Source organism: Cavia porcellus, unplaced genomic scaffold, assembly GCF_034190915.1.
Source record: "Cavia porcellus strain 051 isolate PalLab524CR breed Dunkin Hartley unplaced genomic scaffold, mCavPor4.1 scaffold_27, whole genome shotgun sequence".
NCBI lineage: Eukaryota > Metazoa > Chordata > Mammalia > Rodentia > Caviidae > Cavia > Cavia porcellus.
Genome location: NW_026947510.1, coordinates 45,763,084 through 45,779,606, shown reverse-complemented (window position 1 = coordinate 45,779,606; position 16,523 = coordinate 45,763,084). Strand labels below are relative to the sequence as shown.

The 16,523-nt window shown below is 35.2% G+C and overlaps 1 protein-coding gene across 1 annotated transcript in view; it reads left to right on the top strand.

The window, feature by feature from the left end:
* The window catches only part of LOC100718591 (solute carrier organic anion transporter family member 1B3-like), a 52,491-nt gene extending 47,776 nt beyond the window's left edge, over positions 1-4,715 (top strand). The window contains exon 15 of the mRNA XM_003470327.4: positions 3,411-4,715. Within this exon, the coding sequence (XP_003470375.4) occupies positions 3,411-3,621 (211 nt within the window). The 3' untranslated portion in view covers positions 3,622-4,715. The remainder of the gene's footprint in view (positions 1-3,410) is intronic.
* Positions 4,716-16,523: the final 11,808 nt, after the last annotated feature.

Genomic DNA, 16,523 nt, shown 5'->3' with positions numbered 1-16,523 from the left:
TGTGTGTGTGTGTGTGTGTGTGCATTCATGTGTATGTGAAGCACTTGAATGGTTGTCCAAAGACACAAAACATACAGTGTTACCTCATCAAAATTGATAGACTCACCTACTGGCATTGTAGACCACCCTCACTCATTGATCCTTTATTTCATCAATCCATCTAGTTAAAATGTTAGCTGAAAGAAGAACATGTGTCACCTATTACTTCTCACCTCTCCTAAAAGTTAATGACAAATGTCCTGAGAAGTAGGTAGTAACAACTCTTCTGCAATACTAAAGAACTCTTTAGCATTAGCTCTGTGGTTAGCCGCTAAAAATAATTCTCTAATTACAAGCACATCTGATGAAGTAGTGACCTTCAATAAGCTATTGTTTTTTATAGTCACATTTCTTTTGCTGAACTCCAAAGGACTGCCTTGTAGTGCAGGGTTTTGATGTCCATGTGGCAAAGCAGAGTTGAAAGTGTTAAATCTTACATGGATATTCAGTCACCACATATCATACATTGTAGATTTGGAGAATGTAATCACCTGTTACTATGCATTGAATAAGGGACTCAGCATTTTCTTTTAAAAACAGATTTCTTTGTCTGATCAGTCTCAAGATCTTCTGTTGTTTAATCACTGAGTCTTTCAACATTGGTCTCTGTACAGTAATATTTGACTTTTATTCATTTTTGCTAAGAATACTTTGTAGATTTATCAAAACTATGACTGAGACAATTGTGCATTATACAAATGATATGCACATAGAAGTAATAAATAGAACAAGTGTGGGACATGAATGGACTAAATATTTTGGATTCCAATTTAAAACTTACCACAGATGCATCTGTACAACTGAAATACATCAAATCTCTTGTCAATGTAAATGCCATAACTTGATGCAACATAGTTGGCACTTATCCCTCACTAATATGGTTTTTATATGATTCTGAAAGCAATTGATTTATTATGGTCTCTTTGTGATCAAAAATTTCTCCTAATATAAATTTATTTCAGCCTTTCTCCAGAGCTAGCATCATATCCTGTGCTTCACCTCAATTCGTGAGCCTTTAGTCTCTCATAAGGAGAAGACACATGCTTTATCTCTCACATTTGCAGTTATAGGTAGGGTTTATGTTTATATGAGCATTTAATGCCTCTATTGATGATTTGACAGGTGATTGATTGGGGATTGATAGTGGGGATTGATTCAAAATACATGCGAAGTTTCACATGCTCACATAGCACTCATATCCTGATGCTTCATCTGGTTCCTAATATGCCATGGACTAGATACTGAGGTTATGGGTTCCTGTACTAATGGATTGTTGTATGGTAAATGAATCCCACATATCTGAATACATCATATTCTGTCATAACGTATGTTTTAAATAAATCACTTAATGCAATGTGCTACTTTGTTGAAACTCTTTGCATGTATATTCATGAGAGATAGTAGTTTATCCTTTCTTTCTTCTAATGCCCTCATCTAGTTTGAGTATGAAGGTGATGTTGGCCTAATAGAATGATATGGTAAGATTGTAGAAAATTGATAATTTTTCCCTTACATATTTGATATAATCATCCTGTGAGTTCTTCTGTGTCTCGTGCTTTAAAACATTATGATTATCATAGACTCAATTTTGCTTTATGTATGTTCATTAAGATGGTCTATTTCTGTTGTGTGAATTTGAGTAGACTGTGTCTTGCTAGGAATTGGTTGTCTGGGTTATTAAAATATTGGAAGCATATATTCCCATAATGCTTCTTCATTATCTTTTCAATGTCCATGGGCTAAACAGGGATGTGTTTACTTTTAATTCTCATATTGACAATTTGTATCTTTTCTTTTTTCCTATTTACCCTAGCCTAAATCTTACAGGTTTTATTGATCTGTTCTAAGACCTGTTGATTTCCTGTAAGATTTCCCTCTAAGATTCATTGATTTCCTGTATTGATGCCTTGCTTTCAATTTCATTGATTAAGCTCTAATTTTATTTAATTTACTTTTTTTGAGTTTGAATTTGCTCTTTCAATACCAGTTTCATAAGGTAGAAATTCTTTTAGTAATAAATGTTTGGAAAACATAATGCTTATATACTTGTGTGTAGTAGGTACAGGTATATAACACACCTTATTGTTCCGATTTAAGTCTTCCAGCCATTTTTTATCATTCTGGCTTTAACAGAGACTTTTATACAATTTAATTTTCTCTTTTTATTAGCTTATAAGTTAGAATCTCAAATTTTCATTGCTTCTTTTAGAGTTTGCAATATGCATTTAAGTTAATCTAAGTTCACTTTCAAATAAGTTCACTTTCATTCCTTTAATGAGAACAATCAAATACCTCTAAAGCTTCTTTTCTTTCCTTTATCTGATGGATGTCATTCATTTTCCTTACATATAATCATTCATGAGTATAGGTTTCAACATGTAGATTATATATAAAAAACACATTCTTGCAATTCTTTTGATAGTCGTATCTGTTAAATCAATGAAGAATAGGAAAAGTAAAAGTTTTATTTTCAGTTATTCCTTCTCTGCAACTATATATATAGCATTTCATGTACCTTACCCTATATACTAAACAATGTATCGTAGGATAGTTTATTGTCAATGTTCTCAGAACACTTAGGTTAGTCTACAGTGCAGAGTTAGCCAATGTCAAGACTGTTTATAATGTAGACTCTCAAGTATATACCCAATAGAATTACAGTTAATAATACAATTTTCAAACTGCAGAAAATCAAAATGAAAGACAAACTCCTGAAAGAAATCAGAACAAAAATGATCCTTTATCAGTAGAAGAATATTATACCTCTTTTCTTTAAGCAAACATACAAACCAAAATACATGGAGTATACATAGATGGGCTTTTGGTAGATATGGTGGGAGAGAAATCATTAAATTTAATACTCAAAAAATGGCGACACAAAGTATTGAAGAGTATGAGCTTTTTACTGTAATGATTGTGTGGCTTAACAGGAGCAGCTGTGTGATTCTGCTGTCCAACATCTAAAATGTCACTCCATTTAACGCCAACCCAGGGAAAGCCTAAATAATTATTTAGCAGTATAGCATACAGTATAGGAAGAGGACCCATATTCTATAATCTTGTGTTTAAGTATTTTGTCAGCTTTAAGCCTATCTCTCAGTATTTCCCTTCTCCCTTATTTAAGAAGAAAATTGTTTAAGGGACATGGATTCAGCTATCTTCCTTCTTCATTGGAACTGAGTATTTGTGTCTGTGTTATCTTTTATAAATTACCCAAAACTTCTTGTGTGTTAATGAAAGGAGTAATTTGATTTGTATTCATGTTTTTGTATAAAATTTCAATTTTTCTCTATGACATTTATATATTACAGAAAAATGTAAATAATTACATACAAATTGAAATGATGTTTCACTTTTTCTCTCTTTTATAGAAATTCCTACTTGGGATTGAATGTGTCATTAAAATTTTTAGCAATTGTTGAATATATTCTATTTATTTATGTCTTAAAGAAAAAATATAATGGAAAAGATTCCAAGACATTTGAAGAAGGAGGAAAATTTACAAATGGAGCAAACCTTGAGTCATCAAATAACAATGAATATTTTGAACCTTCTGCAATAGTCAAGGAAACACAATTTTAAGGGAAGAAAAAGATTTCTCTTTCTGTTTCTGAAAAAAGAAAAGCATGTATTGATGTTGTAATTTGCTCTTTTTCAATTCCTGGTCATTTCACTGTGAGTTCTCACAGTGTACAATGATAGAAAAACAATGTTTCTATGAAAGAAAAATAAAGAAAAAGTAATGGGAAGAGTCATGTTAGGGTGTTGCTACATACTTATAGTTAATACTGAATACAAGATCCATGTGAATTTGAAATGAGATGCCTGGTTGATGTATATTAAAATAAAAGATATTTAATCAGTAATTGTATCTCTTAACAAGATTTGCCAATAGAAAATAGACAAAGGAAGAGCCGAGTGTTTAGCTCAGTAGCACAAGCTCCTGCTTGGCAATTGTGAAGTCATGAGTTTGATCCCTGGTTTAAAAAAAATAGACAAAGGTGACAAAAAGAGAGTGAAATTCAGAGCCTAAGCAAGGCAAAAATCGTGATGTTTTAGACAAGTAAGAGTGGATATTTTTTCTGTAGTCTGAAGTCTAGGCATGATGGAGGAGTCATGCAATCTTAACATGTATTTTTTTGCAAGTCATACATGTCACATACCTCATTAATTGAAATTCTGAAGTGGTCTTTGACTTGACCAAGGTTATCTTCTTCAAATAAGATAATGCTGAAGAATTTGAAATATTAAAACATTTGCAACCATATTAGAAAATGTAAGTTTCTATCACAGCCATGGATATGGTTTGATACAAATTGACTGTAACTTCATAAAGCAATACTGTTTAATGCATGTTTTCATTGTACCTGTCTGTTCTCTGGAAAAAGTAAAGTAGAAGGCAGATAAAATATCAGTTATTGTCATTCCATGCTTTTTAATTGTTTGGGGTTTTTTCATTCATTTATTTGGGCTTAAAAATGTATCTTTCAAATTTCTGTTAGGAGACCTAAAGTAAAGTGAATGAAAACAAATATTTGAATATTGTATTCTCCAGTGAAATTGATTCAGTGTGATGAATGCTAGAGTTGTATGTTTCTTCATTCTCATTGTTTGCAAAGTTTTTATGCCTCATTTACATTGGAATCACGTGTCAAATTAAAAACTACGTAATAATAGATTCGCTCCTCCAATTTTGATTTAAAGCATCTATGATGCATTCTGAATATAACATAAAAATTCTCTTTATAATGATAGGGATCCTTGATGGAAGACAAAACTCAGGTCAAGAGAAGATATATCTGAGTAATGCAAAGTCATGAATGTTTGCTTAAATCTAGGAATTTTTGAAAGTCATACATATTAAACTACTTTCAGATTGTAGATCTGAGAAAATAGATCATTAAATGAATAATTTGGGGAAAAGACACCTCATGCTAGGTCACTGAGTACCACATAACATTTTTATGCTATATTATAATTTATCAAAATAAATAAAAAAACTATACTGCTGTTTTAAAAAATGTTACCAGGAAAATAGATAATATCTTCAATATTTATTTAATAATTATTTAACGTTAGCTATTTGTCAGGCAGTACTGGATAAGAAGAAGTAAAGGTAAAACTGACAATCTTTTGTAGTATACTTTAAAGATAGAGATGGATATTAAAAATTAAATGTAGAACAACATAAAATAAAAGAATAAACTTACAAATGTGATATGTTTAGTGAAGAAAAGAAAAAGATTGCAAAACAAACCTCACTTTATCTAACTGCAAAATCCCAGGATCCATGACCATACTAATTATTAACCTAGTAACATTTATTAAATAGTAATATAAATCTTAAGAAAAAATAGACCATAAATTCAGTAGAATGATAAATATGGGAAATCAAATTTTTAGGAATTAAGGTAAACATATAATTAAAAAGTACATTAAGGTTAAAATAACAAAATGACTGAAAATATCAAATCATTGCTGGCATTACATTTAAATTCTCAAATGGGAAATTGTGGAAGAAAAATATAAAGTGGAAATTTGAGAAAGCAGGATTAACATAGAAGCCTAAAACATCAACTTAAGATATAGGATTTGTGAGATGTAAATTGGAAATGGAAAAGCTGCATTAGTCGAAGACAAAAGAGGAAGAGGAATGGCTTTTTCACATGAAGAAAGATGAGCATATTGACTGGAGTATCTGCATGCAACCTGCATCCCACCTCTATCTACTGATGTGCAATGAACCTTTTACCATGCTCCTTCACATTCTGGAAATGGCCTTGTTTTCTCTATTCAACTACTTTTCAGTGTTTTATCATCATATCTTGAACTTTTCTAATGTCATCACTTGATAAAAATATATTATATCCATAGCAACATAGTGCTTATGAAACAGTAACTTGTTTAAGGCATAATTTTACATTTATTTATGATTACTGGATAACTAAAGGCTCTCTCACTAGTCATAAGGTCCAGGAAAATAGAAATTGAATTCATTTTCACACATTGGAGATGACAGACAGACAGGTAGATAGATAGATACTAATGACTAGGAAGAGAGAGAGAAAAGTTAATTAATGAAATTCATTCAAGTACTTACAAAGGCTGAGGGGTCACAGGCAACCTGTAAGCTGGGAGGTTTGTGCATTGCTGAACTATGTTCAAAGTCTCGGGACCCAGAGAACCAAATGGTGTGCTTCTCATGTGAAGTTTTAGAAGTAAGAAGGCTGGAAATCCACTGATACAACTTCCAGAATCATGTTCCAGGGCAGGAAATGTAAAATGTTCTAGCTCCAGGAAAAAGAACAAATTTGTCTTTTTCTCTCTCTCTCTCTCTTTTTTTTTTTTTGTTCTGTGCAGAATCAAGATAAGTAGGTGGTGCCTGCTCACATTAAGAGCATTTTCCCACTCAGTCTTCCTCAGATTTTTCATGGCAGTGTCATCTGGAAATATCCTTACTGATGTATTCAACAATAAGCCATTTCTACTTCTCTAGATATCTTATGATTTACTCAAGTTGATAAAAAATAATTATCACATCTATCTATTTAACTCTTAGCACCTAGCTTGTTGCCCAATACACAGGAGCTATTCTATTTATACATTTGAAACAGTGAATGAATGGTGAAGCAAACTCCAAAATACCAATCATATTAAACAGATTCTACATATAAGAATTTAGAATTTTGTGCTAACATTAAAGTAGCTACAATAAAGTCATGCAATGGGAGATATTATTTCAGGTGCTTGGAGAATATCTTTATTGTAAAAGAAAAACTAAGTTTAAACTGTAGAAAAAAAGAAGTATCTTCTGGCAGAAATTTATGTGGCAAGTATGGAGAGAAAAGCATTTAGAACATAGACTCCCTGATAGACAAGCTCACAAGTGGAGAACTAGTTATGTAACATGATAATACATAAGTTCATTATACTATGATAATAAGTTCATGATAATACACTGTATAATGAACTTAAACTATGTATTATCACAGAATAAAACTGTTGACATTCACTTAGACAGCCCATGATAATCTGTTTCAAATTCAATATATGTAGCCCAGGAGTTTTTACCAAAATAAAATAATTGATAATTTGATGGTGGACATTGTCATTTTCTTCTTGTTTGTCTCCTTCTATTTCTGAGTAGACTTTGCTTATTGGAACGAAAACCCAACATGATAAGAAAATAATACAAGTAATGTCATTTCAGCCAAAGCATAGAGAACTCCTGGCCAGTACTCAACATTTATACTTCACTGTGCTAACCAGGCTTTATTATAATATTTACACCAAGTTTTATCACTAGAACTCCCAGTGTATTATGATCTGGACTTCAGTAAAATTGGAAGAGGTAATATTATCAGTTATCTCACATTATACAACTCCAGTCATTTGGTGGTTGATGATAGTTTCTTTGCTGCTGGGTTTAAATGCAGGGCTTGAGGTATACCAAGCATGTATTCAAGTACTGCTCTAAATCCCCAGATCCAGTCACTCATAAGAATCAGTTCTTACTAGAGTAGAACAATATGAGATTCACAGATCAGGAAAAAAAAATTGTCAGCTTTTTAAGAGCAGATCTTACTAATAAAAATGGGAAATGTCTAAATTGTCTATTCCTTTGAGTTGCATGCATTTAAAAAGTTCATTTGTCCAAAATTCTGAGCTATAACTCAGGTTTGGTTCTGGTGATTGCTTTTTCTACTCAGATTTTTGTTCCGTTGTCTGTGTATGTCTGAGAATTTTCTGTTGAAGCCCATAAACTAAGCACAGAAGAATGGATAAGCACTGTACATTTATATTTTTATTTATGGGGATGTGAACATCTACTCTTCTGCTGTATGGCTTTGTTTCAGATGCATGGCTGAGTCAGAAGTCTGTTGTTGAATACAACAAAGCTTCAAATTCCTCTAAGGAAACTATATATCAGTAAATAGCCATATTTTAAAAACACAGCAAGCACATATAAAAACTTAAAGGGAAACCTCAAACTTCTAGAAAAAAAAGCACAGGCCTAGCCAAAAAGTTCATATGAGGGAGGAAATTATAAAGATCAGAGCAGAAATTAATGCAATGGAACTTTAAAAAAAAAACACAATACAAAGAATCAATGAATCAAAGAGTTGATTCTTTGAAAAGTTCAATAAAATTGACAAACCCTTAGTCACCTCTTATGTGTTAAAAACTAGTGGTCAGCTTAACATCAGAGAAATTAAATTAGTATGGTGCTGAGTAGAGATAATCCACCTGAGGAAAGTTGCCAGTATAAATAGAAATGTGGAGAAGAGTGGGGCATTGTGGGTTCTCCTAAATGTTGCTTTTTTTGAGCTGTTGGTTCTCCTGAAGGAGCCTACCATGGCTAGCTTTCCCAGTATGAGTTTGGCCATTATCATCAGAGGAGCTTAGGACCTTGTTAGTGAGAATGGCTGTAGTTCACTTTGGGGGAGCTCTGGCCCTTACACCAAACATCACTTTCTGGCTCCAGAGGGGAAGATGTGTGCCATCTCCATTTAATCTCCAGGAGAAGCTTATCACACTGGCTTTCTGGCAAGTACTTGACTGTTCTTATCATTGGAGGAGCTCAGGACTCTGTGTCACTGAGGATGGCTGTGATATCCTCAGGGAAGCCCTGGTCTTTATTTTGAACATGACTTTGGGGCTTTAGTGTAAACCCTCAACCTACCAGCACAGCTCCTTCACCCTGCTGGTATAGACTTTCTAGCTTCCACCACTGACCGTGAGCCTTCCCAGTGCAGATCTGTAAAACAGACTGGCATTCATCCTTCTTATAGGCTCTAGACCTCCAGTTGGACTCATGGGAGGCACTTTCATGGGCTCTAGATTTTCATCTGGACTTATGCAGGACACTGCTGTGGGATCTATGCCCTTGGCTATAATGGAGTGATTAAGCATTTCATGTTGTCAGCAGATTTCCTTCACTCTCTTGTGTTTAAATCTGGACGACCATCATAAAAATATTGTAAATTCTGTGTCATGATTCTAACTGTTCCTTGCACAATGCCTGATTACAACACCAACCTTATCAAATAAAAGGAAAGAAATACTCAAATCCACAAGATTAGGAGTGAAAAGAGTGAAATCACAACAGACCCTACAGATATCCAGAAGATCTCTATATTTACTTTGAAAACTTGTGTTCTAACAAGATAGAAAGTACAGAATAAATGGACAGATTCCTAGATATACATGAATTACCAAAGCTGATTCAGGGAGATATAAACATCCTTAATAAACCAATATCAATCAATAAAATTGAAGATGTACTTGAAAACCTTTCAATAAAGAAAAGCCCAAGCCCTGATGTATTCACTGGTGAATTCTAAAAGAAATCTAGAGAAGACCTAGCACCACTTCTTCTCAAACTCTTTAATGAAATAAAAAGGGAAGAAATGCTCCAAAATTCATTCTTGGAAGCAAGCATTATCTTATACCAAAGCTGGAGAAGGACCTAACTAAGAAGGAGAATTACAGGCAAATTTCTCTAATGCACACAGACACAAAACTCCTCAAGAAGATAATGGAACAATACAGCAAATTGTCAAAAAGATTATACAATATAATCAAGCAGGACTCATCCCAGAGATGCAGGGATGGTACACCATATATAAATCAATCAATTTCATACACAGAGCCAAGGTCAAAAATCATACGATCATCTCAATAGTTACAGAAAAAGCTTTTGATAAGTCCTACATTTATTTCTGGTAAAACTTCTAGGGAAAATTCTCTATCTGATAAAAGTCATATATGATAAACCAACAGCCATCATCATATTAAATGGATAAAAACTGAATGCTTGCATCATAAAATCAGGAACAAAACAAGGAGATCTATTGTCTCTACTCTTATTCAACATAGTCCTGGAAACTTTAGAGCAATTGGACAAGAGAAATAAATAAAAGGAATAAAGATAGGAAAGGGAGAAGTTAAACTGTTATTTGCAGGGGACTTGATACTCCACTTAGAAGACCCTAAAAACTCTACCTGAAGACAACTGAAGGAACTGATTCAGAGGGTCCAGAAGATGGTAACCAAAAATAGAAATCAATGGACTTAATAAGTGGTAGAGTGATTGGAGAGAACCGAGCTGAAAGTTATGTGGAAGAAGGTGACACAAAAGTTTACCGTTATTCTTAAGACAGAATAAAACACAAAACTATATACCACTATAGATAAAAACATTTTGTTTCTTCCAAATTCTTCATAAGAAATCTCTGCTAATTGGCTCACAACAAAGTCTGACTAGTCTATTTATAGGTAGAAATTCTATAATTATATAAATTATTGTAATTCAATTTGGTCAAAAATATATTTGAGCACACTCTGATTTTCTAAGATGTTTGTCTGTTTGTCCAATGTGTTAATTTGTTTGTCTATTTGTCCAATAAGTTAATATTTTTTATTTGTACTCAACAATTTTTGCCTTTTCCTTTACTATTTTGCATTCTGGATCATTACTTCATAATTTAATTTGGGTTATAGATTTAAAAAACCTGCTTCCAGCTGGGTTGCTAACAGGTCAAAGTGAAATCAAAATTGGATTTTCATGTCATCAAAAATTGTTAATGTATTAAACAAAATACATTTAGGATTTAGGGAGGCCAGGAATTTAGCTCAATGGCAAAGCGCTTGCCTAAGTTTGATTCCTCATGCCAGAAATCAAATAAAAAATAATCACTTAGGCTGAGGGAAAATTTTGGGGCAGGACTACCATTGATGAATAAGAAAGTAGACACCTGGAGTAAATTTAACCAGTTTTTGTTCGTTAATGGGAGGCCCCATTAATCTTCATAGTCTTATAGGAAATATACCAATAATTGTTATAAAATACATGATTGTGATATGTTTACGTTGGTCATTGTCATGGTTTATGTTGGTGACCCCCAAGCCTCATGCATTTGCATTGTACATCTGTGATTGGTTCATTGTCTAGATGGGATTGATGGTGTCAGTGCTACACTCATCTAGGAGTAGAGCCAGGATGTGATATTGGCAGGAAGAAAGCATGTCCTGCCTTGGAGCCAACTGAGTATGGACTGAAACCTCCAAAAACTGTAAGAAATAAACCTTTACTTTCCCAACTTGGTGCATCGGGTATTTTTGTCTCAGTGACCAGTAAAAAGTAACTAAGACAGAATTTGGTACTGAGGAGTGGGGTCTTTTGCTGTGACTATACCTGACCATGTTTTTTGAGAGGCTTTGGATATGGTTTGTGGGAAAAGTTTAGAAGTGTTTGGACTTGTCACCTGGATACACAGAGCTGGAGCAGCTTTGACTGTTCTGTAAAGGAGATTCTAGTTAGAGCTCAGGAGACCAGAAGGCTGATAGGAAGCCTCATGGTAAAGACCAGGCTTGGAAGGTTTCTGCTGGGAAGAAGGACTACATTGGTTGTTGGACTCCCCATGATTTGTGTTATGGCTTGGCAGAAAGTTTGTCTGCATTTTGCTCATGCCCAGAGACTTTGCCTGAGACTGAGACAAAGGGCAATGGAGTGATTAATCTGGAAAAGGCAATTTCAAAGCAGTTGAATGGTGAGGTTATGACATGGCTATTGTTGGGGACTTTTATCCAGCTTTTATTGCAAATCAGGAGCATAGAGCCCAGGAGGATAATTTACAATACTATGAGTTTAGCCAGAAGGAAAACTCTGGTAAAGCTGTGGATTGTAAAGATCCAATTGAGACTTTGATTGCTGAGAAGAAACAGAGAAATAAGAAAGATGGCCTTGGGGCATCCCAGGAAGCAGTGGGTCTCCACCCTTTGCAGCCTCAAAATTGCAAAAGTGAAAGAATTTGTTCAGGGGAGAAAGCTGCAGAGCACCATGCTCCAGAATGGCAATGGAGGCTACATGAGGTTGCAGGTAGCAACATAGAGAAGCTTTTCTTCACAATCAGATTCACAGAGCCCAATGATCCAGGCAACTCCTACAGCCTAGAGAGAAAACCTTGGCTACTGTTCCAGCTGGCAGCTAATCTTTGCAGCATACACATGGTGCTGATTTTAGGTGCAAGGAAAATGCACAAATTCTGAGGGTAAGATGGCTTCCACCTTGATTGCAAAGGGCCTGGTAGGATAAGCAGTGTGCCCCTGAGAGGGCTATTTTTAAAGATGTAAAGGTGAAGTCAAAGGTGCAGTGGAGACCTCAGAAGTTTGGAAAAGCCTGGAAAGTGGATCATCCAAGGAAAGCTGCAAGAAGTGAGCAGAGAGGGTTTAAGGGAGAAGCTGTAGGAGCTCCTATGCCTGTAAATGCCATGGGGGTAGAATCACCCAAGCGTTTTGGAGCTTGCAACCAGATTGCCTCAGATACTGAGCATCTAGGATTTAATGTTTATCCTGCTGGATGTTGGACTTGCTCTGTTTCCAATGCTTTATATTCCCGTTTGTAACTTTTGGAATGGTAATGTTTATATTGTGCCTTTGCATTTCAGAAATGATTAACTTTGTTTCATTTGTACAGGGAGTTACAGTTAAGAGTTTGCCATAAATCTTGGAGGAGACTTGGGACTTGGACTTTGCAGCAATGTTGATACTATTAGGACTTTGACAACTCTTGGAGTTGAACTAAATGTCTTTTGTATAAAGGATGTACATGAGTTCTGGGCATCAGGGGTGGAATGTCATGATTTATGTTGGTGGTCCCCAGGCCTCATGTATTTGCACTGTACATTTGTGATTGGTTCATTGTCTAACTTGAGTTGATGGTATCAGTGCTACACTCATCTAAGGGTGGAGCCAGGATGTGATATTATGGCAGGAAGAATGCATGTCTCTCTTCTGTTGGTTTCTGCCTTGCTGCTTGCAGCTGCCACGAACTGCAGCCCTGCTGTGCCACCCTGCCTTAGAGCCAAATGAGTATGAACCGAAACCTCTAAAAACTGTAAGAAATAAACCTTTCCTTTCCCAACTTGGTGCATCAGGTATTTTGTCTCAGCGACCAGTAAAAAGAAACTAAGACAGTCATCCTCAATAGGATTATGTTTTCCAGACTATGAAGTTTCTGACTTAAAGATGCTCTGGTACAAATGTTTTCATATGGCTGTGATGATTTATTGTTATTAACCTCATGGTGTATCAAATGCATTTACTCCTCCAGATGTACAGGTTTTCCAAAATATAATGCAGGAATTGTTTATGGTGATAGAATTTTCATTTAGATTCAGACCTCTGTCTTTAGTACAAACTCATGTGATGCACATCCCAAGAAAGGTCAACAAGTTGGATAAAATTTCCTATATATTAGATAGGGATGATTGACTAAAAGGGATATTTTATGTCAAAATGGAAATTCGGGTGTGTTTTAAAAATGTCATCATGATTGTCATGCTATAATGTTGTACATGGTTTTTATTTCTAATTTTCTGTGTAAAATATGTAGCTATAAACATTCTACAAGTATTCAAATGTTAAAACTTCCATGGTTAGGGGCTGGGGATTTAGCTCAGCAGCATAAGCGCCTGCCTTGCAAGCAGGCAGTCGTGAGTTTGATCTCTGGTACTGACAAAAACGAAAAAGACAAAAAAAAAAAATCCATGGTTAGTAGAAAATAATGGCTCTGTTTTATGTTGTTAGGTGCTTATATTTAAATAAGATAATAATTTTAAGTTTACTGCTTGTACTAAACTGTACTGCTATTAATATTTATTCTGGATATTTAATAACTGAGGACTGGAAATTAAAAAAAACTATGAAGATACATGGGCTAAGAAGATAGCCAATATTTTGGCCCCATCTCTTGAAGGTCAGTGAGGACTCAGGCTATAAGAATACTTCTGTTGTGACATCCAGTATCTAGATGAGTCTCTGGTCTTCTGACCAAAGAGATTGTGGAACCACAGATGAAATTGATTGATGATACACAGTGTGCCTAAAGAGAATCACTATGAGAAAAAAATTTCCTAAGCTTTCATAGAAAGTAACTTGGTCAGGCCTTGATCATGATTCATCCAGATGGCTGACAGTTACAAAAGTATTAAGGGATGCTATGCACAGTCCGAAGGCAATTCCTGAGAGACTTCATTGAACTTGATAGATAACAAGAGATTAATTGTAAATAATACAGGCCTCATTTTAATTTGGTCTTGATCATCCAACAGAAAAGTATAACCACAAAATGTGTAAAACAATGCTACAGCAATATGGTAATTATAAAAGAAATTCAAATTGCTAACCCCTTCAGAAAATTTCCAGCTGCACTGAATACTGTTATAGATTAATGGACTATACAGGGTTAAAGTGTGAAATCCTGAAACTTAAAGTCCTTGGACTTAAATTGTTTAGCATAAAGGAGTAAGATTACTTAAAATGAAAAGAGCTCAAGAATGAAAAGGTCTTATACAGAGTTCTCCAAACACAGCTCCTCCAACTTCAACTGACTACACATTGTTTGTAACTACAAAACAGAAAAGGGGGAGATGTAAGGAGTGGTTGTAGCTGGAGATCAACCATGTATTTGGAGCTAAAGCCCTGAGAACACAGAAAGAACAAAGTAAGCCACATAACCAAGCTGGTTGAGCTCTGAGAAGGCAAGGTGCCCAGGTCAGCCAAGCAAACAAATTGCTAGGCAGAGGGGGTGAAGCTGACATCAACCTCCTGAGTGTTATGGTTGTTGAGTAGTTCCTTTTCTTCTATCAGGAGAGAAAGTTCAGCCTGACCTCAGTTTTCATCTGTTTTCTTTATTTTCACATTCTCTCACCATCTTTTCCCTAGGAACATTCCCTAGCAGAACTGCATTGGCACACAGCAGAACACCCAAAAAACAAAATAGCAAAGTGAGGCAAATTGAAAAAAAATTCTTCCAATTTCGTGCAATAGAGAAAGATAAGGCAGCTTACATTAATCTTTCAAAGCAGATAGTTTCTGCTGGTTGCAGTCCAGTGAAGTCAGAGCAAGAAGGGATTCCAAAAACCCAGAAAGATGTGGAAGATGAAGAGAATTTTTATTAATATTTACAAAGGAGATGGGGACTAACTTTATAAAGGAGGATGTTGAAGTTTAGAAACATTAGTATACCAAGCTCATACTGCCAGCAAATAACAGAGACTAATTGGCATTAAATCTGATAAGACTTTAACACTGTCATATTTCACCAGAACTGTAGTGACCATATGTGAATAAATATTAGTAGACTTTATTATTATGGTCTTTTTTTTCCTTTGGTGCTGGGGGTACTTGTGCTTGCTAAGCAGATGCTTATAATACCACTGAGCTAAATCTTCGGTCTTAACATTAATAGACTTTAAAGTAAATGTTGCAATTCAGTTGATCCATGGATCTTAGCATAACATCAATCTAGAAAACCTGTTGCAATGTCTTTTCTCTGACCAATCTTAATCTTCCACAAGTTACATGAGAAGTTTAATTATTTAAGCTGTTAGGAAGAAAGCAACGTGAGAGACATGCTCTTTAGTGTCTGAAAACTTAGAATTTCTAATCACTAACAACTTTAGGGATTATAAAGTCTTTCAACTAACTTATACCTTTTTAACTTGACTTTGTGCACATAATTATGTAAAACAAATAGATGTACCCTAGATGAAATGAATACTTGCAGGGACACTTAGCATGAGAACACCAACACTGTCTTCTCATTCTGAATGAAAGCTTATAAAAATGATGGAAAATGTTTTGTAGTTCTTCTATGATCTCAAAATCATGTGAAATATAAAGTTAATATAAGTGTTTATAATAAGGTGTAACTCAAGTCTACTGTTATAGTCAGAGGTTGTACAGAGAACAATTAGAATCATGCCACAGAATTTATATTATTTATGATGGTCACCCAGAGTTTAACACAAGAAAGTTCAGGAAATCTGTCCACAACACTAAAGGCTCAGAATATTCAGCCAAGGGCCTGGATCCCACAGTGAGTCCAGATGAAAACCTAAAGCCCATGACAGTGCCTCCCACGAGTCCAACTGGGGATCTAGAGCCCACAAGAAGGACTCATGCCAGTCTGTTATATGGATCTTCACTGGGAAGGCTCAAGGTCAGTGGTGGAAGCTAGAAAGTCTATGCTAGTGGGATCAAGGAGCTGGTAGGTTGAGGGTTCTATGTGGGATCCAAGAAGTTACATTCAAAATAAGAATCAAGGCTGCCCTGAAAAGTACCACAGCCATCCTCAGCACCATAGAGGTCCTGAGCTCCTCTAATGATAAGCACAGTCAAGTACATGCCAGAAAGCCAGTGTGATGAGATTCTCCTGAAGATTAAGTGGAACATATCTTCCCCTCCTGAGCTAGGAAGCAATGCTCCATGTAAGGACCACAGCTCCCCCAAAGTGAACCACAGCCATTCTCACCAACAAGTCCTGAGCTCCTCCAATGACAATGGTCAAACTCAAACTGGGGAAGCTAGTCATGACAAGTTCCTCCAGGACAACCAATGGCTCAAACAGAAACATTTAGGAGAATCCTCAATGCCTCGCTTCTCCTTCTCCATGTCTCTATTTATGTTGGCAATTTTCT